The sequence below is a fragment of the Rhineura floridana genome, chromosome 6, assembly GCF_030035675.1.
Source record: "Rhineura floridana isolate rRhiFlo1 chromosome 6, rRhiFlo1.hap2, whole genome shotgun sequence".
NCBI classification, from domain to species: Eukaryota; Metazoa; Chordata; class Lepidosauria; order Squamata; family Rhineuridae; genus Rhineura; species Rhineura floridana.
The window spans coordinates 88478852-88502323 of record NC_084485.1 but is presented as its reverse complement, the minus strand read 5'-3'; the positions used below and the strand labels follow the sequence as shown (position 1 = coordinate 88502323).

At 40.7% G+C, this 23472-nt stretch overlaps 1 protein-coding gene across 1 annotated transcript in view; it reads left to right on the top strand.

Annotated features, from left to right (window-relative positions):
* Positions 1-23472, top strand: part of BEND5 (BEN domain containing 5) — a 1596389-nt gene that overhangs the window by 1466540 nt on the left and 106377 nt on the right. The window contains exon 12 of the mRNA XM_061632932.1: positions 8177-8339. Coding sequence (XP_061488916.1) covers positions 8177-8339 — 163 coding nt within the window. The remainder of the gene's footprint in view (positions 1-8176; positions 8340-23472) is intronic.

Below are 23472 nucleotides of genomic sequence, written 5' to 3'. Positions count from 1 at the left end.
TCCCATGACTGCAGTCTGGGTATGCTATTCATCAAAAGACTCTCAAGTAAGCTACCACCACATTCCTTTACACTCCCTCTACCCCCAGAAGAGAGTGATTTGTGGGGATCCAAGTCAGGTATTTAGGAGGGAGGGAGAGAGAGAGCATCCAGACTATCTAGCTCTTCCCTGAGCCCAACATAGCTTGCTTTTCTCTGTCATGTAACATGCTAGGGTGAAGGTACTGCATAGCTAACCATGCTGACATATTTCATGATTGTTTGGGTTATGAATGATGGGCAGGTGCTTCCTGAAGTTATATGTTCTCCTTTCCAGCTGTGCTTCTTTCAGTCTCCCAAGGGGTGAAAGGCCTATATGCAGCAAAACCCACATTTAATGTGTCTCCTGAATTCTCAGCCTGCTAGAAAATCTGACAAACATAGCCCATAATTTGTTCTTCTGTGAATGAATTGACTAGACTTTTTGGCTAATAATACATGTTATTACTAATTACTAATTATAACAAAAGTAAATGATGATTGCCATTAATGGAACATTAAATACTAAAATGGCTACCATGTTTATAATAAAATGCAAGTCACAAATTAATGGGCACTTAAAGATAATCAAATGTATTGTTTGTACTGGCCAGAGCTTACTTTGTCAGCTGCATAAAGTGGTCATCTCACACAGTAGGTAGCATAAGAAAGCTTATGCCTGTCAGAAAGGGCTAAATCTGTGTGCAGTTGCCCCATGTGGTAAATCACTGAACTGTGAGTGGCAACCATTTCAGTGAAGAACCTTCCAGAACTGAACTGACTCCACCTACCCAAGATGGCCACTGTATCTTCCTGTGCAGAAAGGAGCACAAAAGACTTCCTGTTTCAGCTGAGCTTTGCTTGAGCAACAAGGCCTTCCTGAGCACTGATGGGTTCCTGTATTCTGACATGCTCTTTGGTCATCCTGATTGGTCCTTTGGTCCTGACTACAGATTTTCCTACAGCTCCTGATTTCTGGCTCGCCTCAATCTGCTGTCTGTGATCCATCCCAGACAGTGCCATAGCTGGAATTTTATAATAGACTTCTTGAATCTTTTTCCATTGTTTATACTAAGACCAGCTTCATTTTCTTTGTCACCACAAATCTGCATTTTGCATGCATGCAAGATGAACAGAACTCCTCTGGAAATTTCTTAAAATAGTGCTGCAATAGAAATAATCCTATTTCCTCCTTTATACCAGTGACATTTCTAAGAAGATAAATTCAGCTATTATTTCATTTTTTGCCCCTTTGCAATACATTCCTGTTCATTTGACATACTGCAGGAATTTTGCTATAGTTTTGGTAGCACAAGAAATAGGATGTAAGCTGTATGTCTTTTAGGTGTGCAAACGCTGGTTGCTCAGAAACAAGTACCCTCTGGATATTCCTGGCTAAATGAAACTGATCTGTCACATGATGTTAAACCAATCTACTCAATGTTACCCACAGGGCTATCTTTGAATTAATTTGTAGCCCACCAAAATAGCAGAAAGGAAGAAATATCCACACAACTGTTTCCTGCTTTCTTCTTGCTACTTCATGTCCACATACATTGTATTAAAGACCTAGAGGGAAGAAATCCCATGTGTTTGGTGGTGATTGCTGCTGCTGCTCTTTTTCTTCTTCTTTAGTTCAGTAACATAAACAAGCGTCTCTCGAAAAGTACCTATCATGGAAAGTATCCTCTCAGTGTATATATATATACCCCATAAATGTGACTGGCACTGAGATATCCAGGAGATCAAGCTCCAGCACTCCTTGCTCCATACCCTTCACCTCCCAAGATAACAGGAACCTATAAAAATCCTTGGTAAAATAATACTGGAAACCATTATCAGGATTATCACTTTCCAACCCGGAAACCAGTTCCACTCCTTGAAGAACTATAGTGGAAGCCCGTTGTAAAGCATCTTGCTGTGGAGTGGATTCAGATATACTGTAGGTATGACGATGTCTCCAGAGTAAAATACTATATAAAGTACAGTGGTTTTCATTATAATACGAAATATTATAACATTGGTGCATCCTTATAACATCGGTGCATCTTTTGTCCCCTGCTCCACATTACAATGAACTTTCACTGTACTGCTGCAGAACATCTTGCTGGACTCTCTTACTCCAAACACAGCAGAGCGGCCATCATGTAGAGGTGCAATGTCCACCCATGATATCCTTTTGTGTATGTCTGGTAGATATGGGATCTGTTGGCTGGCGCTGGTACGAAAGTATTCTGTTGACCTAACAGACTGGTATTGATTCAAGTTCATTCTTTGTCCACAAACAGCTGCTTTTACCAATCTGTTCTTCCCCCTTGGAAAAAATATTGATACTAATATCAATATTTGAAAGGAAATACCACTATTTTGAAGGAAATATCAATAAAAATATCGATATTATCAATATTTTAGATACAACTTTTTTTAAAAAAATCCATTTGCGAAAATAGCAGTGGAAAATCACTACATAAAAATCTGTTCCACAATTATAGTGAGTAAGCAAATTAATGGAAAATTTGGTACCAAATCTGAATTGGATGGAATTCTAGTACATCCCTATCTGGGTTGAAGGCATCCAAGGATCTGGAAAGTGTATTACAATGGCAATCAGAGGCCTTTCTCACATGTATATACTTTCATACATCTAAAGTGCATGGTCACGGAAGTAGGTCTCATGGTTGATTTTACGCTTCATCAAATCAGGCACAGTAAACTAGATGTTCTTAATGGTGTACCAGTTTCAGGGTGTTCTGACCTTTATTGTACTTCTTTTAGAAGACTTCTACCCCACATGATAGGTTTTGCAAAAGTGTCAAACAGTTACTTGCTTAGTCTTAGCACACCTAAGTTTTTAATCTTCTGTAGGAAGGCACAAGAAAATAGATACAACTGACAAAATGCCTTACAGCAAGAGTGGAGAGAGGTTTTTCATTATTTTTTTCCAGTTGTGGTACCTCATCTTTGGAACTCTTTCCCCAGGGAGACTGGCTGGCACCTACACTGTTTTCTTTTGAATGCCAAGCAAAGGCATTTTTTTCTCCCAGGCAGTGAATTTCATAAATTAATTATGTACTGTGTGATGAAGTGCCTTATTTTGTCTCCCCTGAATTTACTGCCCATTAATGTGCTGCTGGCTGGCTTGAGCAATAGGAAGATTCAGCAAAGGAAGAGGGAAGAAGAGCAACATCAACGTTGGTCACAGAATGCAGACAATTGCAGTTAGGATATCTGTCCATAGAGTATGCCACACTTTAAAAAAATCCTTTTTTAAAAAATATACTCTCCTACTTCCTCCCTCCCTACTCCTTGTCAGACTTTGCCCCATTTTGAACAGTGACAATTCTTTTTTTCATGTCGATCTCCCTCCCCTTCTTATATTGATGTGTGACATATTTTTTTGGATTGGTCCACTTCCAATTAATAGGCTATAATATTCAATGGCAGAAGGGCAGCCTCTCATATTGTTCCACATCACCTCTGCTCTCTTGAAGTTTTGACCAGGTTCATCACTCAATGTCTTGCCCTCAAAGAGGTTTTTTTTGGGGAGGGGGGGGTTGAGGGGAGGTTGTCCTCTCAAACTAGGATGATAGGAGAGTTTCTGGATAGTATTACTGAAGCTAGAATGTGGTGCTTCTCATATGATGCTGCAGTCATTTTATTACAGAAGGGTTGCTTAGGGTACTGGAGGGGAACCTGTGGCCCTCCAAATGTTTCTGAACTACAGCTCCCATCATCCCTGACCATTGGTCATGCTGACTGGAGCTGATGGGAGTTGGAATTCAGCAATATCTGCAGGGCCACAAGTTCCCCACCCCTGGCTTAGGGCAGAAGCATTGGCTGCATTATTTTTAAGATTTTCTCTGCAACCATAAAAAAGAGCTTATATTTTAAACATAAATATTCTCTGGATTTTTCCAAATATAGTAATTATTCAGGTAAAAGTGTTAGGCAGCTGGGCAAACCAGGAGACTGTACATTTGCATCTCTGCTTTAAGGAACCGTTACTCCATGCCAAATCTGTGAATAATTTCACAATTACACCTGTAAAAAACATTCTTCTATCTGCATTTCTGCCTTAATGTACATTCTAAAGAGCATAAGGCATGTGATACATGGCCTTCTGGTCTCTGGTCTTAAAAATATCCAAGGGTTGGATTTTCTAATGGTCAGTTTCACTATTAGCAGCTGTGTAATGAAAAAGATTGAACAAGGTGTGGTAACTCTTTTGATGCCAGCCATATATGACCAACTGAGAACAGGGCTGCTATGACCAGTGCTGCAATGAATGTGATACATAGTACTCACTATCCTGACAGTTCTCACCAGTGGACCAAACAGCAGGACCTCAGATGCTGATCTTAAGGTTCATATGGGTGCTGGCAGTCCCTCAGATAGTGTGATCCCAAACCATTTGCTACTTTAAAGGTTAATAATCAGCACCTTACATTGGGTCTGGAAAAAAGATTGTCACTGAATAAGTACAATGTAATCTAATTCCTCCCCAAAGGAGCTCAGGATGGCAAATGCCTAGCTCCTACAAGCATCCTACAGCTAAGGTATTGCAAGATTGAAATGTGTACCTCATATGCTGCTAGTGAAAGACTTTTTCAAATGAAGCCTTCTCCCATAGTTTCCATTTCTGCTCTTTCATCTGCCCTGCTCTTTTATCATTTCTTCAGCCCTGTCCTACCTTTCCCTTCTTTCAGGTTCCACTTCTTCGTCCTCCTTTCATAATAAAATGGTCCACTTTACTACTGTGGAGATTGAAAACCAGTCCTTTAGATGATATTGGAAAAAATGCACTGGATACTGCTTAGCAAAAAGCAGCAGGAATGTTGCTATCATAAAACATTAGGGAAACATCTGAAGCTTCCTACATTTAATGCTAATAGGAAACAGAACTCCATCTACTTCTAATTAACCTGCAAAACTTTCCTTTTTTATAACATGAGAAGCTTTAAAACATATTGAATGCTAATAAAGCAGCAGGTATTTTTGAACTACACTCTCACTATGTCCCTCATTTATCAAGAGCTCCATGAATTCATATGTATCTGTTACCTTTCAAGTCCTAGTTACAAGGAGCTAAGGAAATCAAGCAGCAGGATTTGTGTATCTGCATGTGTGCATGTGTGTGTATTAAATCACTTTTATACTCTCATTTTCTCAGGTACTGATTCCTGGCAGTCATGGTACCGCATGGAGTGAACGAGCATATGTTCTAGCCTGAAAAGACAGCTGGCTTCAGGGGGTTTTGATGGGCATGGGATGTCTTTTATTGCTTTGTCAGTAGCTTACCTGCGGTCTAGGCAAGGAGCCTAGTGGCTGTTGCACTCTCATGGTGTGATACAAATTCATTCTGGATTTTGTGACAGAATACTGCATTGCCCAAGGTTGAATGCAGAAAAGAAGGGTAGATCTTGCACGCATTCACTAACCAACAAAGAGTCTTTCCTGCTGCTGCTGCTGCTGCATCATCAACAAACTGACACAGCTACCCCTATGGAAATGGTTCACCCAACAGTAAACCTAAAGCTTCTTTTAGTAATTATACAAATTAGAGCACACACATGGTTCTAGTCATAAAATGTTTTCCTGCTCTGTAGAATATGAAGCTCTGCATGAAAATAGGAGAGGGTGGGGACGGCAAGAAGACCCTGGCAACATTGGGGCAGGGATAAAACATCTCACCCACAATAACTACCATTAATTAGTTTTATTCACAGTTTTGTACACCACCCTGGAATCTTTGATGAAGGGCAGTTATTAAATGTTATTTTATCATTTATTTAAAATAACATGTGAAGGGCCGCATATGTTTCATCACATTGTATATGTTTTATCACATTGTATGCTGTTTTGTGCTTCATACATATATACTTAGTAGATTGGGGTAGGTTTTATTAATATTGTTTGAGATTTTTAATGCTCTAATTGTAATTTGTATGTTTTTACGTTGTACGTCGCCCAGAGTGGCTGGATAACCAGCCAGATGGGCGACTAATAAATTTAATAAATAAATAAATGAATAAATAAATTTGTAGGAAGTTCTACAGAAACATGCGTCCAGAGTTCCTTCCCTCCATAGATAAAACAATATTTCTTTAACATTAGGTATATTATATGAGTGATGTTTGAGTGTTAAAGCAGTTGGCATGCTTTATCTCGCTAATCCTTACAACAGCCCAAGCCAGCTTTATGTATTTTGGAATTGTTGTTGATGGCAAGCTGAATACGAGCCAATAGTGCAATGTGGCTGCAAAAAGGCAAATGCTATTTTAGGCTGCATTAACGGAAGTATAGTTTCCAAATCACATGAGTACTAGTTAGGCCTCTCAGAGCTTGGAAAAGTTACTTTTTTAAACTACAACTCCCATCAGCCCCAGCCAGCATGGACACTGGATTGGGCTGATGGGAGTTGTAGTTCAAAAAAGTAACTTTTCCAAGCTCTGGGCCTCTTCTTGAGTACTGCGTACAATTCTGGACACCACACTTTAAGAAGGATGCAGACAAACTGGGATGGATTCAGAGAAGGGCAACAAGGATGATCAAGGGACTGATCCTCCTATGAGGAGAGACTGAAAGAACTGGGCATGTTTAGCCTTGAGAAGAGAAGACTGAGGGGAGATATGCTAGCACTGTTCAAGTACTTGAAAGGTTGCTACACAGAGGAGGGACAGGATCTCTTCTTGATCATCCCGGAGTGCAGAACACAGAATAATGGGCTCAAGTTACACAAAACTAGATTTCGGATGAACATCAGGAAAAACTTCCTAACTGTTAGAGCAGTACCAATTACCTAGGGAAGAGGTGGGCTCTCCAACACTGGAAGCATTTAGGAGGCTGCTGGATAGCCACCTGTTGGGTATGTTTTAACTTGGATTCCTGCATTGAGCAAGGGGTTGAAATAGGTCCTATAGGACGCTTCCAATTGTACTGTTCTATGATTCTGTTGTTTAATATACTTACATTCTACCTTTCCACTAAAAAGTGTCAACGTCAGCTATCAAAATCACAAAACTGCAAAGTGAGATTTGAACTTGCAGTATCCTGGATCACAAGCCAGCCTCTTGGCCAATTTGATGTGCCTGCTCCTGTACTTAGGAAAAAATCTGAAAATTGCAACTCCAGCACTTTTCAGAAGGATGAACAATCCTATCTGTAGATTATGTGTGAAAAAACTTGTGTTTAAAATAGACTGTATTCGTGTTTTAGTTAATTCTCTCTTTGGAGCCAGATTTTAGGCCTTTACTCAATGAGTTGACAGAGATCCGTGATTGCATCTTCTCTTCCTTTAAAGCTTAGCAAAAAAGCAGATGGGCTGATGTAAGAGGAACCTTGGTGGACCAACCAAAGGCCCATTTACTACTGTTTTCACAGTAACCAACCAAATGTTTATCATAGGCCCATAAGCAGGGCATGAGCACACAATAGCCCTGTCCCTGCTTGTGTTCCCCAGCAACTGGTATTCAGAGGCAGACCACATAACTCAGTTTGGTTGAGTACTTAACCCTTTCGCCGAGCGCTAGATTCTCAGTGAAAATCCCCTTCCCTCAAACTGATACTTGCTTTGTTGAGGGAAACTTACAAGCAGCACCATCAGCATTCCAGTGAACTCAACGTTCATATACGGGACTCATTTGGGAGGAAAGGTGAGATATAAATGTAATTGGGGCTTTTTTGTGTAATGGTACTCACAGTACAGAGTGCTGGCACCTCTTGTTTTGCTACCCACGGCAACTATTGTGTGCTAGCACTCACGGCACTTTTATCAAGGAACTGGCACATCATTTTTTTTTACCAAAAAATAACTATATATAATAATTTAATATCCACAAGTACATGATGGTGTTTGTTTTAGATTCAGGGGAATGGGAGTTTTTGACAAAGAGCCGAGAGGGGGACAAGTCAATTAGTATACATAGAGAGCACTTAACTTTCTCCATCCCGGATCTCTATTGTCACATGCCGAGAGAGAGGGGAGAGTTACAGTTCAACACTTTGTGGAACTCTTTGACACCTGACCAGTTCACCAGTTGCCAGAAGTGTGATTTTTGTCTGTGGACTTTCCCTGGGCAAAATACCTTTCCAGTTGTGTTTCAGTCTCATGATGACAGAAGCTCTGCTCTAGCTGCTTTCTCGTCTTCTCTTCCTTACAGTCAAGCACCTCCTTCAACCGAGACGCTGTTAAGGCAGGGACAGGACGTCGGTTCCTTGGTGGGTTACTGGATGACACCTCTTACTGCTACACTTTGGAAGTCTCCTTCTACAGTTACATAGTTGGAGGAACTACTTCTACAGTCCCATATACAGAAGAAACATGTATCCTTTATGAAGATTTGTCTTTTTGCTCTGCCGTGACCTGGGAATCTAAGGTAATCAAAGGCTGGGGGGGGGGATACTCTAATGTATTGGATATGGCTTGGATCCTAAGATAATTTAGTTCCAGGAAGTTCACAAAAGGACAGTTTTCCATCCCGTCATTCCCCTTGCAGCACCTTTGTCACATGAAAAGCTTTCCTGAAGGGTCAGGGAATAATGTGGATGGAACATGAGGAGGCTGCTGGGGAAGAAAATATCTCAATTTGGGTGGATTTCTGCCTGTTTTGGGTTCATTCCCCTCCATCAGTTTCTTTCTCCTCATCCCATGTTGTTTGACACTTTACAGGCTTTTTGGGGGGGTCAGGTGGCTGCAGGAGGAAGGAAAGGATGTAAAGCTTTCCTTCCAAGAACTTCATTAAATAAAATTATCTTAGGATCCAAGGCTATGTCTAGATCCCCATCCTTTTCCTTTTCAGGAGTGTACATTATAGAATTCCATTAATTACTCTCTTTGTTCATCCGCGCTATTATATAATATTCTAAATGTTTACCAGAAGTTTCTGTTCGGTTTTATATCTAATGGCAAGTGTTGAATTTGTTCTGTCTTGAACCTCTTCTGAATCTTGATCTAAGCTGTCAAAAACAATTTTAGCCCTAGTGAGAAAATGCCAGTCACTATTCAAAAAAACTGTGTTTCTCTTGATTATATATTCCTTCCATGATTTACATCTCACACTTCCTCAGTTCCCTGTTAAAAGTTATCCTTCCTTTTTACTCCCCCTTTTGGGGGGGGGTTGGGCTCTTTATATCTCTGCGGGATCAACTTGTCTTATGCAGATGGAGCTACATCACTCTTGCTTCGTATATCACTGCCATCAGCCAGCCAGAGCAGAAAATAAGTTGTAGATAGCAGTGATTATCTTTGGTGATGAGGTACAGAAAAGCTGAGACTGCAGTTTGATTTCCATAAGCGCAGCTGACCCTGCTGTGCTAAAAGTAGCACAAGCCGGTTTAAACAGGCAAACTTGGAAAATGTTCGCATAACCCATTTATTAATGCTGAAAATCTTATCCCACTTGGGTGCAACCTCCTCTTCTTCCCCCTTCTCTGATGTTAGACTTCTCGAAGAAGAGAAGCCCTATTAACATTACATTAATTTCCTGCCACCTTCAGATCTTATTTTCCACCTTCTATGGCCCTGGCCAAGAATGAATAGGGTTGGGAAGCTGGAAACAAGGCTTGCAAGCTCCTTTCAAATAATCACTGCAGAAGGTAAATTAATTGGCACAAGAATGATTAACTGAATACTGTTTCATTATAATTGAATGCTGTTTTGTTATGAATTTCATGATCCTCCATATATTGCCCAAGCTTGGATACAAAGAAATTTGTTCAATATTATGTTATGGAACCATTGAGCCATGTTAGGAAGGCATAGAAAAGTCAGCCTTATCGCTGGAAGAGGGAAGGTGGGTAAGAGTTCCTCTCTTGGTTAGGAAGTTTTTTATCTAAGAAATCACCCCTATCAAATCATTCTGATTTACCAGGGAGACTCTGTGATTGTGATTTCTAGTTAGCCACATTTCTTAAGTAGAGGACAAAGAAGTCATTTCATGTATTATGTGGAGTGCTGTTTTTTTTTCTAGTTTACAAATGGTCAAGCTTAAGCAGATAACTTGTCACCACTGAAAATCATCCACTTTAATGTCAACAAAATGTGTCCTGATAACTGAAGCATTTGTGACTTTAAAAAATTGTGCTAGCTAAGCAGGGCCAGCTCCAGGCATGCGGGAGCCCTTGGGCATCAGCTTGCCCTGGCCCCCTGGTGTGTGTCTGTGTGTGTGCGTGCATATGCGCATGTGCGTGGCCCCCTGCACCCCCACGGCCCCCTACCTGTCTAGTCTTTACCATTGCCCTTAATGAAGATGGCGGCTGCAGTTTCCCTAAGGGGAATGAAGCCTCCACTGCCATCTTTGTTGATGGCACACGTGCGTGCTACGCGCACACAGCTCTGCCATCAACTAAGATGGCAGCAGCAGCTTCAGTACCTTAGGGAAGCTGCGGCCGCCATCTTCATTAAGGGCAATGCTAAAAAGCTGGCTGACAGGTAAGTGGGGTGTGTGGGGGGGCACAGATTGTGGAAGGGGAGCGGAGGGCCCCTGAGGGGCTCCTGTAGCTCCGGGGCCCTTGGACCAGTGCCCAACCTGGCCTCCCTTTAGAACCGGCCCTGTAGCTAAGATGCAGCAGCTCTTCATGAGCATGTTTGCAGACTGGTAATTAAATAACATTGCTTTTTTAAAAAATGACTTGGGGGTTCATTAATGACCAAGAGGAAAACATTTTTTTACACAGAACTCTGTTGAGATGAGCCCTTTTGTAGCTAATTGTACTTTTTAAAAGGAGAATTTAAAAGTATAATTTTTGTTAATTCAAACCATATTTGACCTTTTAATTTTATTTATGAGGTGTGATGTAGGTCTACAGTGAAATCCGTGGACTGCCCCTGCACTGAACTGTGAGCTACAAATAGGACTGTGCTATTAATTAGGGCTGTGGTCATCATTCACCCATTTCATTATTCAGACTAAAAAACTGAATTGCTACTACTTCAATGCAATTTTTCCTAGTTAGGTCTTCTCTCACTTTCTTAAGAGAGGTCCATCAATTAAGATTCATGCAGTAACTGGTCAGGCCCAGCCTCCAAGAGGTCTTCTGTATCTTTAAAAGTTGTGCAGGGGGAAGGAAGAATTCCACCTTGTGGTTTTTCCCATTACAATGTTGCAAGAACACCTGCACTTGGCTGACTTTCTCTTCTGCTAAAGATACAGGATCAGTCTCAGGCCCTGAACCTGGCAACCGTAAATGTAACCAATCAAATTTGGTTGTGTCATGACATCACTTAGGACAAACAAAGCCAACTGCCAATGAAGTGAATGCTTGCTGCATCAGGCACATGGATCCTGCCAATCAGTTGGATTATTGATTGCCCTTACTCTATATGGGCAAACATTTTACACTTTTTTATATGTATGCCACCCCCAAAACACCAAAAAGGATTTTTTTCTTATGCTGCCTGCTGGAAATGTTGAAAAACCTCTTCCCCTCGCTATTGATACATATGCCACGCAAGTGATGTGTTCATAAATTTCAAAGGGGTTTCAATAAGTGTCAGTGTAAAAGTTCTGCCCAATTCTGGGAAGTGGGGGGTCAGCATGCAAAACAGAAGATGAAAATACTGCCTATGTTTTAAAGTTTAAAATGAGGGTGCAAAACTAATCAGTGCTCCCCTCAGTTCCTTGCTGCTGTCAACCTGTTTTAACAGTACTAGGCGTCTTAAACATTTTTACATAATGTATTCGTTTGTTTTAACATTAAGAGTAATGCAGTTTTTTTACAAAATAGTGCTAAGCCTGTAATTCTTCACCAAAATTTGAAATGATGCATTTTTCTGCCCCCCCTTCTTTCGCCTCAGTGACTTCCAATTAGAGTAGGCTGCCTTTTGGTTGGTTTTCCAACCAAACTGGGGTGGGAGGGTAATCATACAAAGGGAGTCTAATTCAAAGTAAGTAAGTAAGTAGGCACTGTTATATTTGCATACTCAGGAAATGGATACATAAAGGGGCAATGGTTAAAATTTTTGTTTTGCTTTTTTTGGGGGGGTGGAAAAATTATAAGGAGAAACCTGTTAAGATGGTAAACATTTTAAAATAGGAACACCACATTTTCTTTTCTTGTCCTTTAAAAATGTATTTCTTCTTTTTTCTTATATGTAAGCAAATTGGAAGAAAACCAAGCAGATGGAACTGATGGCTAAACACTTGGGTATTCAGCGAACCATAAAATTCTATGAAACCTATAGTTAAAATAATTATTTGGTGAATGTTAAATTCCTATGAGTGACATTTGCATACTTAAGTGCAAGGAAAAGGGCAAGACTAAGCTGAAAGGCAATGGATGAAATGCAGGAAAATATATTAACAGTCTACAGAAGTTGTCTGCAGAGAGTGAAGTTAATAGGAAAATGATGGGCTAGCTATGTCAGAGTGGAGATTTGTCTTGGCAACTGGCTAAAGGAGTACCTGTCCTTCTGAAAGTCTCCGAAGAGCAGACAAAATGGGGACATGAACACATGGGTGCATATGTTAATAACACAAATCTGTACCTCACTGCTTCTTCTAGATCAGGGGTTCACCAGTTGTGGTCCATGGACCACCAGTGGTTTGCGTGCTTCATTCAGACATTTGGCATGTCTGCAAAAATCCAGTTAAAATTCATACAGTACCTAAAAACAGGACATTACAATTGCTACAGCAGGCAGAAAAATCATTAAGTGGGATGCCAAGACCCACAGCAATTTCCAAGTGGTCAATGGGAGAAAAGTTTGGGGTCAACTGCTCTAGATGTTCTGCCATCTTTCATCTTTGTGAATGTGGCTCCAAAACACAAAATGTTAATACAGAAGATGAGTGCATGTGTGGATTGTACAGATTAAAAGGATAATATGGGAACAAAACAGGTATATTTTTATAAAGTTAGGAACAGATTTCTTTCTATTGCATGAATGGAAATTCTGAAATATCTAGATCCGCCATGGAAGATATGTTGTGAGCCTTAAAAATGAATGTATTTTTAATTTTGCACTGCAGCATGATCTAGAACTATATTCATATATATGGCTCAATGGGTATGCTAAACATAATGTATCTCATCCACTTGCTTCCTCCTTGATTGGTCTTACTCCACATATTGGACATAGCATGCTCTCTCCCAGTCTTTACCACCCAATTATGTGGATTAACAGTTGCTCATTATTGGGCTGATGTAGGTTGGAATGTGTGGGTTGAATCCAACTAAGGCCCCATCTGCATTAAACATTTAAAGCTGTAAAACACAACTTTAAACAGTCATAGATTCCCCCAAAGAATCCTGGGGAGGTTAGTTTGTTAAGGATACTAAGAGTCGTTAGGAGACCTCTAACCCCCTTCAAAGAGCTATAATTCCTGGAGTGGTTTAACAGTCAGTCCCTCTTCCCAGGGAACTTTAGGAATTGTAGCTCTGTGAAGGGAATAAGGGTCTCCTAAGCGCTCTCAACACCCTTAACAAACTAAACTTTCCATGATTCTTTGGGGGAAGCCATGACTGTTTAAAGTTGTGTGATACTGCTTTAAATACATAGTGCAGATAGGGCCATAGTTTATTGCATGATACTGCTTTCAATGTACAGGTCATACAGGGCCATGGGTTTATTGACCCATGTTCATAATCAGAATATGTTAATGTTGTTGTTATGTGCCTTCAAGTTGATTACGCCTTATGGAGACCCTATGAATCAGTGACCCCCAAGAGCATCTATCATGAACCACCCTGTTCAGGTCTGTGGCTTCCTTTATGGAATCAATCCATCTCTTGTTTGGCCTTCCTCTTTTTCTATTCCCTTCTGTTTTTCCCAGCATTATTATCTTTTCTAGTGAATCACGTCTTCTCATGATGTGTCCAAAGTATGATAACCTCAGTTTCATTATTTTAGCTTCTAGTGATCATTCTGGTTTAATTTGTTCTAACACCCAATTATTTGTCTTTTTCACAGTCCATGGTATGCGCAAAGCTCTCCCCCAACATCACATTTCAAATGAGTTGATTTTTCTCTTATCCCCTTTTTTCACTGTCCAACATTCACATCCATACATAGAGATCAGGAATACCATGGTCTGAATGATCCTGACGTTAGGGTTCAGTGATACATCTTACATTTGAGGACCTTTTCTAGTTCTCTCACAGCTGCCCTCCCCAGTCCTAGCCTTCTTCTGATTTCTTGACTGTTGTCTCTATTTTGGTTAATGAGTATGCCAGTATGCCAAGATACTGATAATCCTTGACAAGTTCAATGTCCTCATTGTTAACTTTAAAATGACATAAATCTTCTGTTGTCATTACTTTAGTCTTTTTGATGTTCAGCTGTAGTCCTGCTTTTGTGCTTTCCTCTTTAACTTTCATCAGCATTCGTTTCAATTCATTACTGGTTTCTGCTAGTAGTATGGTATTGTCTGCATATCTTAAATTATTGATATTTCTCCTTCTAGTTTTCACACTTCCTTCATCTTGGTCCAATCCTGCTTTCTGTATGATATGTTCTGCATATAGATTAAACAAATAGGGTGATAAAATACACCCCTGTCTCACACCCTTTCCAATTGGGAACCAATCAGTTTCTCCATATTCTGTCCTTACAGTAGCCTCTTGTCCAGAGTACAGGTTGCGCATCAGGACAATGAGCTGCTGTGGCACCCTCATTTCTTTTAAAGCATTCCATAGTTTTTCATGATCTACACAATCAAAGGCTTTGCTGTAATCTATAAAGCACAGGGTGATTTTCTTCTGAAATTCCTTGGTCCGTTCCATTATCCAATGTATGTTTGCAATATGATCTCTGGTGCCTCTTCCCTTTCTAAGCCCACTGAAATCTGCAGACGTGACTAGCTTAAGTCCATGTCAGTGGGTCTGTTCAAACTTTGTTGGATACAACCCTATACATATATGCACCACTTGCAGATTATGAAGCATGGTGTGTAATAGGGCAAGGCATAGGCTGGCCATGAGCCCTATTTCACAGCCTTCTATTTGAAAGGCTGTGAGAGGACAGTCCTCTGTTTGAAGGGGAGTCCAGTCCAAGTCCCTTGTAAAGATAAAGACCACAAGAAGGGAGAGCAACAGCAGACTGAACAGGCAGGCACACAGGTCAGCTACTCACAGTCTTCCCCACTATGGTGAGATGTATTATATTTCTATTCAAATTATAGTAATTTCTAAATTTCCATTTATATATATAATAATATGCACATTTTACACAAACCTGTGTCCTTTTTTGTGGTGATGCCCTTCATATTTTTTTTTTTAAAAAATGTGTAAGTGACCACTCCGGCAGGCGATCAGTGCACATTTCTGCTCTCCCACTGTGCATTATCATGCCCATTTTGCTAACCTTCCCCATTAACATTTGTTTTAACTCAGAACTCGGCTCCTCACCCAGACATATGCTTCCCCCACATGCACCAATCTCTTTTTTCCTCACTCATATCCAAATGTGATTGGTATCAAGAGGTAGCTTTTTTTTAATGTGTTCCCTTTGTAATGAGAAAATAAAATGCTAGCTGCATATCTTCTGCCAGTTCTCTTCTGGAAAAAGTAAGTGTCAGCAAGAATCTAGTTATCAATTAATTGCAGCCAAAGCAAATGCTACAGAGTATACTACGAGCTTCCGCATGCTCCATTTGCCAAGTTTATAATGGTACTATCAGCCTAGCAAGCCATTAGTAACATCCTGATCCTGTGCTATCTGAGAAATGCTGTTTTGTAGTCACACTCAAACCAAAACTATTTTTACATTATTCTACAAATCCTTTCTCAGTATGAGCTTGTGTTTGCCTGCAACCATCTTATAAGTTCACTGTACTGTACTATGCTACTAGACTTCTTGCTGACATCTTTGAGCACTTCCTTTTCTAGCCAGTATCAGTGGGGCCCTTGGAACGTCTCTGCTTGGAGGTAATATAATTTCCATCATTCGAATTCCAAAGACCATGGGAAGACTGCATGCCTGTTTTGTATTTATGTCACAAGAGAATGCAGCCAATATTGATTTAATTTAGCAATAATACTCTCATTTTTTGCATTGCCTTTGTACGGAGGCTTTAATTAATGATAGCACCCAGCATCTTGCTAGGTAGGATTTTTTTTTTTCCTGACCTATGTGATGTTCCTATATTAATGTATATATGGTAAGTGTTGTTGTTTTAGAAGATACATGATAAGTGGAGTGAAAGAGGGGGAGTGAATGGGCAGTAGAATGCGAGATGATTGGCTGAGTGTTTAAAATGGCTGAATGTATAAAAGGAAGAGTGAGAGTGGAATCTGGGGGGGGGAGAAGAGAAAGAGTGGATTGCTTGGTGGGGTTTGAGAGAGTTGTTTGCCAGGAGAGAGTGAAGAAGGAGGGGGGTGGAGTTCAGATTAGTATTGAGTAAAACCATATGCTTATGTGCCTTAAGAAGAAATCTTGTTAATCTTGTTAGCTTTGTTATCTTTAATAAATACTTAATTTGGTTTACCAAAGGCCTGATCCTTGGCTGGAGTTTCACAGACCAGAAGGGAGGGTAAGGTAATGACCAAGGCTGAAGGGGAACTGTAACAAATGGTGGCAGCGGTGAAGAAAATAACAATACCAGTATTCAGAGTCTCTGGGAATACTAGTATTGGGACGTTACTGGTGGTTGCCTAGCAGGGGGATCTGTTGAGATCTGTGCTAGAGCAGATAGGTAAACCATAAGAGAGTGCGGTCCGGACTGGTGGAGTCCCTGGTGGTGCCTAGAGACAGGCAGTAACCACGAGCAGGTAGGAACCTGACAGGGAGAGCCAGGGAAGGACGCATCACACCCTACATTTTAGAAAGTGACTGGCAAAGCTAAGAAAGAAATGGAATCCACCTTTAGTGTAGCAAGGAATTGCGTTATGGGTATCTTTGCTTCTACAGTTTTTGGTTAAAGGTACTTTGTCATTTGCTTTGGGTGCAGTGTACTAAATGGCATGGTTTCTCCTAAGGAGGAAAAGCTAGCCCTCCCTATTAATAATGGCCATCCAGTCTTTAAATCTTAATTAAGCAGATCCTAAGATAGCTTTTGAAGAGTGGTGGTGGCAAATTTGGGGACTTGGATATATATATGGAAATGAAGCCTGTTGTTAGAATTCCAAGGCCCATTATGAGCCACGTCTAAACTGTTTTGGAGTTCAGGCTCAGTTTCTAATGGGCTAGGCACCAGCTCCAGAGCTAATCCTCCCTAGACCCTCAGAGATCTCCTTTCATTCTACATTTATTTGGTGGTAGTGGCATCAGCAATAGGGACTGGTGTGCCTCCAGTATGTCCAAAATCTCTGCTGCAACAGCATCCCAGGTTAAGGCTAACTAAAACAAACAATTAAGGTGGATGTTTTGGTAATTTTGGCTAAATGTTTGGGTAAAGGAGTGTGTGTGTGTGGGTGCATGCATGCATGCATGTGGGTGGGTGGTGACTTTAGGAGGTGCTAAGGCACAGTCACGCTCCTGATGATGTCAGGAGGAGCATGTTGAAGCCCGCAATTTGGATGAACTTGGGAAATGAAGTATTTGTCCAATGGGGTCTATTTTTTTAAACATGATTTGTTTTAGTTGAGACAATTCTGAGACTGGGACATGAACTGTCCATAAACATGCTATTAATTTGTTGTTGCTGCTTTTATGTTAAGAAATGAATGCAATGGTAGTTAGCTCATTTTACGAACCTCATTCAAACAAGTGGATCTAACTTCCAAGGTTGTTGATTTATTCACAATCCCACTCATTTAAGAGATCTTAACATTAATGAAGTGTGCAAGCTCTGTCTGTCTATACCCCATCCTGTACTTGTCACCAACTAGAACATGCTGTGGGGGTATTCACATGTTGTCTTGTACCAGGGTACAAGTAATATAGACCTGTGTTCAGCGACTTATGAGAGTGTGTACATGGTGATTTTAAAAATCACCACATGTAGCTGCTCCCAGAAGAAAGGGGTTGCGCACATGTTGTTCTGTTCCTGCATTCTCCCCATAGGCAGGGAGTTCCAAAGCATAGGTGCTGCCACACTAAAAGACTGATTTCTTACAAGAGGAGAACAAGTACTATGTGGCATCCGTAACATGGAAAGCACACCTAGAACCTGGCCTGGTAGCAAATCAGCAACCAGTGCAGAGGTATTATGTGCTGATAGGGTATCACTCTTGTCAGCACTTGTGCCACAGATTCTGCACTAACTGGGTCAGGTTGTGCTGCATGGGGATTTCTGTGACTGGCTGACTGGCTGCCAGAATTTTTTTAGTTTTGGTTTTTGGTTAGGAATTCTGACTGGTTGTGGGATGCTGAGTTTTCTGCCTTATTCATAGGGATCTTGTTGTGGTTGGTATGGTATTGTATTTAGGAAATCATCACTGTCTTTTCTTTTCTTTTTCTATTTGCATTTCATTTGCCTTTAACCTTACTCCCTTACATCCATAGAAGCAACAACAGTGGTTCCATGCGTTCAGCTCGGTCCCCTTAAACCCACTGATGATGTACCTTGTTGGTTGCATGATGGTTTGTTTCTTGCCCAACAGTGGTAAAAGAGAGTTCACATACTGGGAAGTGTGGCTCAAATTGTTGTTGTTCCCAAGCTGCTGTCTGTAAAGGTAGTTCAAACCATGTGTGTTTTTTCTCTGTTAATTATTACTCACTGGAATTGGGTTGGCTGTCAATGTGAATTTGTAGCAGCCCACAGGTAGACAGAAAAGGGTAGATAATCTTCTTAGTCTTACTCATTTCTCAGACCTCTTTCAGAAGTGAAGGGTCAAGTCTGTAAAGAAGTTTGGAGCAGCCATGTTAAAAGGTAGGGGCAGGGCATTCAAGGCAGGGGGTTGCCAGCCCTGCTTGGATATGGACATCTTTGCAGAGGATCCCTAGTCAGGTTTTACCAACAGCACAATCCAAACCATATCTACTCAGAAGTAAGTCCTATAGAGTTCTATGGGGCTTGGTAAGTGTGTTTAGAATTGCAGCCTTCAGGGGCCTCCATCTTTACACCTGAGTGCTCCTATCTAACATCTCCATATCACTAGGCTCCTTTCTTCCTACAGTGGCCTTCTGGTGACTGGCCTGGCCTGAAGGCACTTAAACCTTCCTTGCGAGAAGAAAGTAGGCTAGATTAAATGTTCCCTACCCAGGTGAGAAGCTGGTGAGAAGGAATGATCCCATCACTTCAGCTGGACCTGGAAACACCCTCTTTTAGCTAAGATTGCTATCTTAATTTCCAATCAGATAATTTTTTTTGTTTGAATTGTATGTTCCAAGCAACTGTGGTTGATGCTTAAAGTATCATAATAATATCACTAGGGCCACCTCTGTGACATCACTGTGGCCCACCCCTTGACATCAGTACAACCTGCCCCTGTGACATCACTAGGGCCCGCCACTGAAATCTCAGGGTTTGGGATGCTTCTGACCTGGCAGCCCTACCACTAGCCACTGCTTTTATCAATTCAATTTTTCCCCTTGCAAAATATATCAATTTTATATTCATATTGATATTTTGAAGTCAATATTATTAAATGAAAGGAAATATTGATAAAATTTTCATTTTAATATCGATACTTTAGGGGTAGGTTCCCCCCCCCCAGAATAGCTGTGGAAAATCATTACATAAAAATCCAATCTGCAACGATAGAAAATAAGCAATTTTATGGAAAATTTGGTACCAAATCTGAACTGGGAGGAATCCTAGCACATCCCTACCAGATATAATTTTTTTTAAAAATCATGATAGAGAGACCCTCAGAATACAGGAGCAACCAAACTGGATGAAACAAAAGGTCCACCTAGTCTAGATTCCAACTTTCCACAATGGTAGCCAAAAGCATCAGGAAGCCCGTAAGCAGGGTTTGCGAATGTTAACCCTTTTCTGTTGTTTGTCTGTCCTCCCTGAGTGTAATCAGAGGTAGACTATGGCTGCTTTCACAGATGGGGTTTATTGTGTCAGTTTTGCGGCTATCTGTCCCAATTTCTAAAATTCCTTTTACACTCCAGTACTTGTTGTGTTAAGGATCCATAGCTTTTTTGGGCAATATACTGGCATTTTGCACAAATGTATTTCACACTGCATCAGTGAACAGTGTCTTGCTTTTGTTCCTCACCCATTATGTGCATCTGCACTGTAGTTCCTCCGTAATTCATTGTGTGAGTTAGCGCAGGCTTCCCCCCCCCCCATTTCTGCTTGTGTATGCTGATATACCAGTAGTTTCTCAGCCACAGAGTGTGGCTGAACTTCTAAAAAGAACTGGAGTTTGTAATGTTATTAAACCTTATTGAGCTCTATCTTCAGACTTTGATTGTTGTTTTAAAAACAACAGTCCAAAATGTATTAATCCACATGAGGAGGCAGAGGCAGAAATGGAGGAAGGGGAAGCTGCAAGCTGCACCTATGCTGGAATCCCAGTTCCATTTTCATCAGGCAAAAAAATTGATGCACGTCTAAAGGCCACATGCTGGGATGCTTCTCACATGAGCGGCTGCAGTTACTCCTGTGATTTTCTGGGTTCCCAAGCTTGCAAATGGCTTATATCTGGAATAATTTATCACGGAAATGAGCACTAAACTTCCACTATATTCCACTAGATTTCTGGAACTAGCTTGTGAAAGATCAAATAAAATGTGCAAATTACCAGGTAAAAAATAATCAGAATAATGGAATAAAGTGCAGTGTGAAAGCAGCTAACCTCTGAAGAAGGAGAAGGAACGGTGTCCATCAGTGGATATTTAGACCAGGTTACTGTAGGTTCAGAACCACTCTACCTGTGAATAAGCTGAAGTTGTGGAGGCTAACAATAGGAAAGGGCTCTTGGTCTCATACCCTGCTGTGTCTAACCACTTTTAAAGGCATGGGTAAGCCAGTAACCCACAACACATGATGTGCTGTGTGAAGAAGTCCTGACTCTATAACAATCACCAAAAACTGTAAACTAATTTCTTTTTTCTTGATCTATAAACAATGCATTTAGGTTTAGTGGCACTTACTTCCATAGGGGACATAGGGCTGTAGCCTTGATTTCCTCTTTGCTCCATATAGCTCAGAAGAGATTGGAAATTAAACATATTGCATTCACTTCTTGTTCCAATTTGAGGGCCGACATTTGGGTGGCATGACTGTGTAAGGTAGGTCAGGTTGAAAGATAATAACTGGCCCAAAGTCTCTCAGTGAACTTTATGGCTGTGGAGATTTGAACCTGATCTGCTGGGTCCTAGTCCAACACTCTAACCATATACCACACTACAGAATTTATTTATTCATTCCTTTATAAAAATATTTGTATGATGCTATTTCATGAAAACATCATAGCCGTTTACAACACATTAAAAACAACCATAGAATAAAAACATTAAAAATAAAAATAAAGGTCAACTGTTGCAAAAAAAAGCATCTTAATTGCCTGTATAAGCCTGGCAGATTTTAAGCAGGGACTTAAAAGTTAAAACAGAAGTCTCCTACTGAATCTTTGTTGGCAGAGCATTCCAGAGAACTGGGTTGATGACACTGAAGGCTCAGTTTCGTGTCAATGTTAAGTGAGCCTCGCCAATTTGTGGGATGACCAAACCTGCTCCTGCAGATGATCTAAGTGATTGAGCTGGGATATAAGATACCCTGGACCTAAGTTGTTGAGGGCCTTTTAAATTAATACAAGGCTTGGTAGTGGATGGACAGCCAGCGCAGATGTTTGAAAAGTGGTTTCACATGTTGTCAGCCATGTGTTCCCAATCAGCAATCTGGCCACTGCATTTTGCATCAGCTGGAGTTTCTGAAACAGGACCAAGGGTAGCCCAACATAGAGTGCATTGCAGTAATTCAGCCTTGAGATTACCAACACATGGACTACAGAGGTCAGGCTATTCCTGTCCAGTAATGGCCATAGCTGATGAACCAGACAATGCTGGTAAAAGGCACTCCTAGCCACAGAGAATACCTGGGCCTCTAATGAAAAAGATGAATACAGGAGTACCCCTAGGCTACTGTCCTGGTAACCTGCCTACCTCTCAGAAATGGGAAGCACCTACCCAAAGAGCCTTCATCTTCCCAGGATTCAAGCACAGTTTATCCAGTCCACTACAGCATTCAGACACTGACCCAGAGCATTCACAGCATCTCCTGATTCAGATGTTGTAGAAACTCTTTTACTCTGAGTTTTCTGTTCAATCCTCATATCTTTTGTCAAAGGCTAACAAATAAAGATGGAAAAAGAGGCCTAAGTGGTTCTGCAAAAAGAAAACTACTGAAAGAAAGCACAGAAAAAAGAGAAGACTGTAATGGATAAAGTGCCAAAACTAACATGTTTCAAAAGTGGTTCTGCAATTGTTTCTTGCTCCAGTAGCAATGTAAGCACTGAAAAAACAACAATGGATCAAATGTGTAGTGAAACTGCATCCCCTCCTATTGAAACTGGATCAAAGTGTGTTGACAGTGAAACTGCTTTTCTTATATTGTCATCTGATCCAGCATTATGGCCAAACAACAGCAGGCGAGTAGTAGAGCTTAGGGTTTGTAATGGGAAAGTCCGTATAATAGTTTCAAACATGCATATAATGTGCTGAAATCATTTACATTTGTTTAGAAGGTGCTTAAGAATTAATGAAATAGTTATAAAGTCTGCTGAATGCATAAGAGCCAAACAGTAAAACAGGAGGAGTTTGAAACTGCCCTCCTTTTTTCCTCCATCTCCTGACTAAAGTTGCAGTTTTCCTGAGAAACTGGACTAGACAAAGCATGATTTTCTCATGAAGTTGAGTACAGTACAAGATAACAGGTCTGGGCAGACAGCCAGTGTCTCAGGTAAACAGTCGAAGTGAAGGAAGAGAAAATCCATATATGGTTAAGTGAAGCTGACAAGTTGAGAAAGACTCTTTTCGAGCATCTTATGAGAACATCATTAGAAGCAGCAAAAAGCAGATAAGACCATGGGAACACGCCTTCCCATAGAAATAAAAAGCCAGGTCTTATAGAACTCAGGGCCCCTCAGCTCTGCTAGAGTGAGGGGTCAAAGAAAGCAGGAGAACCATCCACCTGTACCATCCACAACATCTGATGGGTGATGTATTTGACATGCATTCCTATGTCCTTTGTCCTTTGGCTCTGTTTAACTCAGTCCTTCAACTACTGTAACTTGTGTTAATCAAGATATGACTTCAGAATTTTATACTTTGATGTTAAATGGATATCCAGCAATTTTGTTAATGCTGATATATATATTTCCATTTTTTCTGTCTTCTGTTTCTGCAATGATGGCTAAGGCCCCATAGAAAGCATTTTATTAGTTGTAGTGTGCAAGATATGAATAAATAGCATATATTATAAAGACTGTTCTGCTGTCTGACGTCTGACTCCCAAATAGAAAATTTCTGGTATCTCCCAAGACTCAAGAATTCTTGAGTGGGGTCTCCTGTATTCTTTTCTCTGCCTACACTAGATGACTGCTGCTGATAACCTGTGAGCTTAGGTGATCTAACATTCGACATACAAAGACTCTGTGTAGATACAGGGTTAGGAAGAAA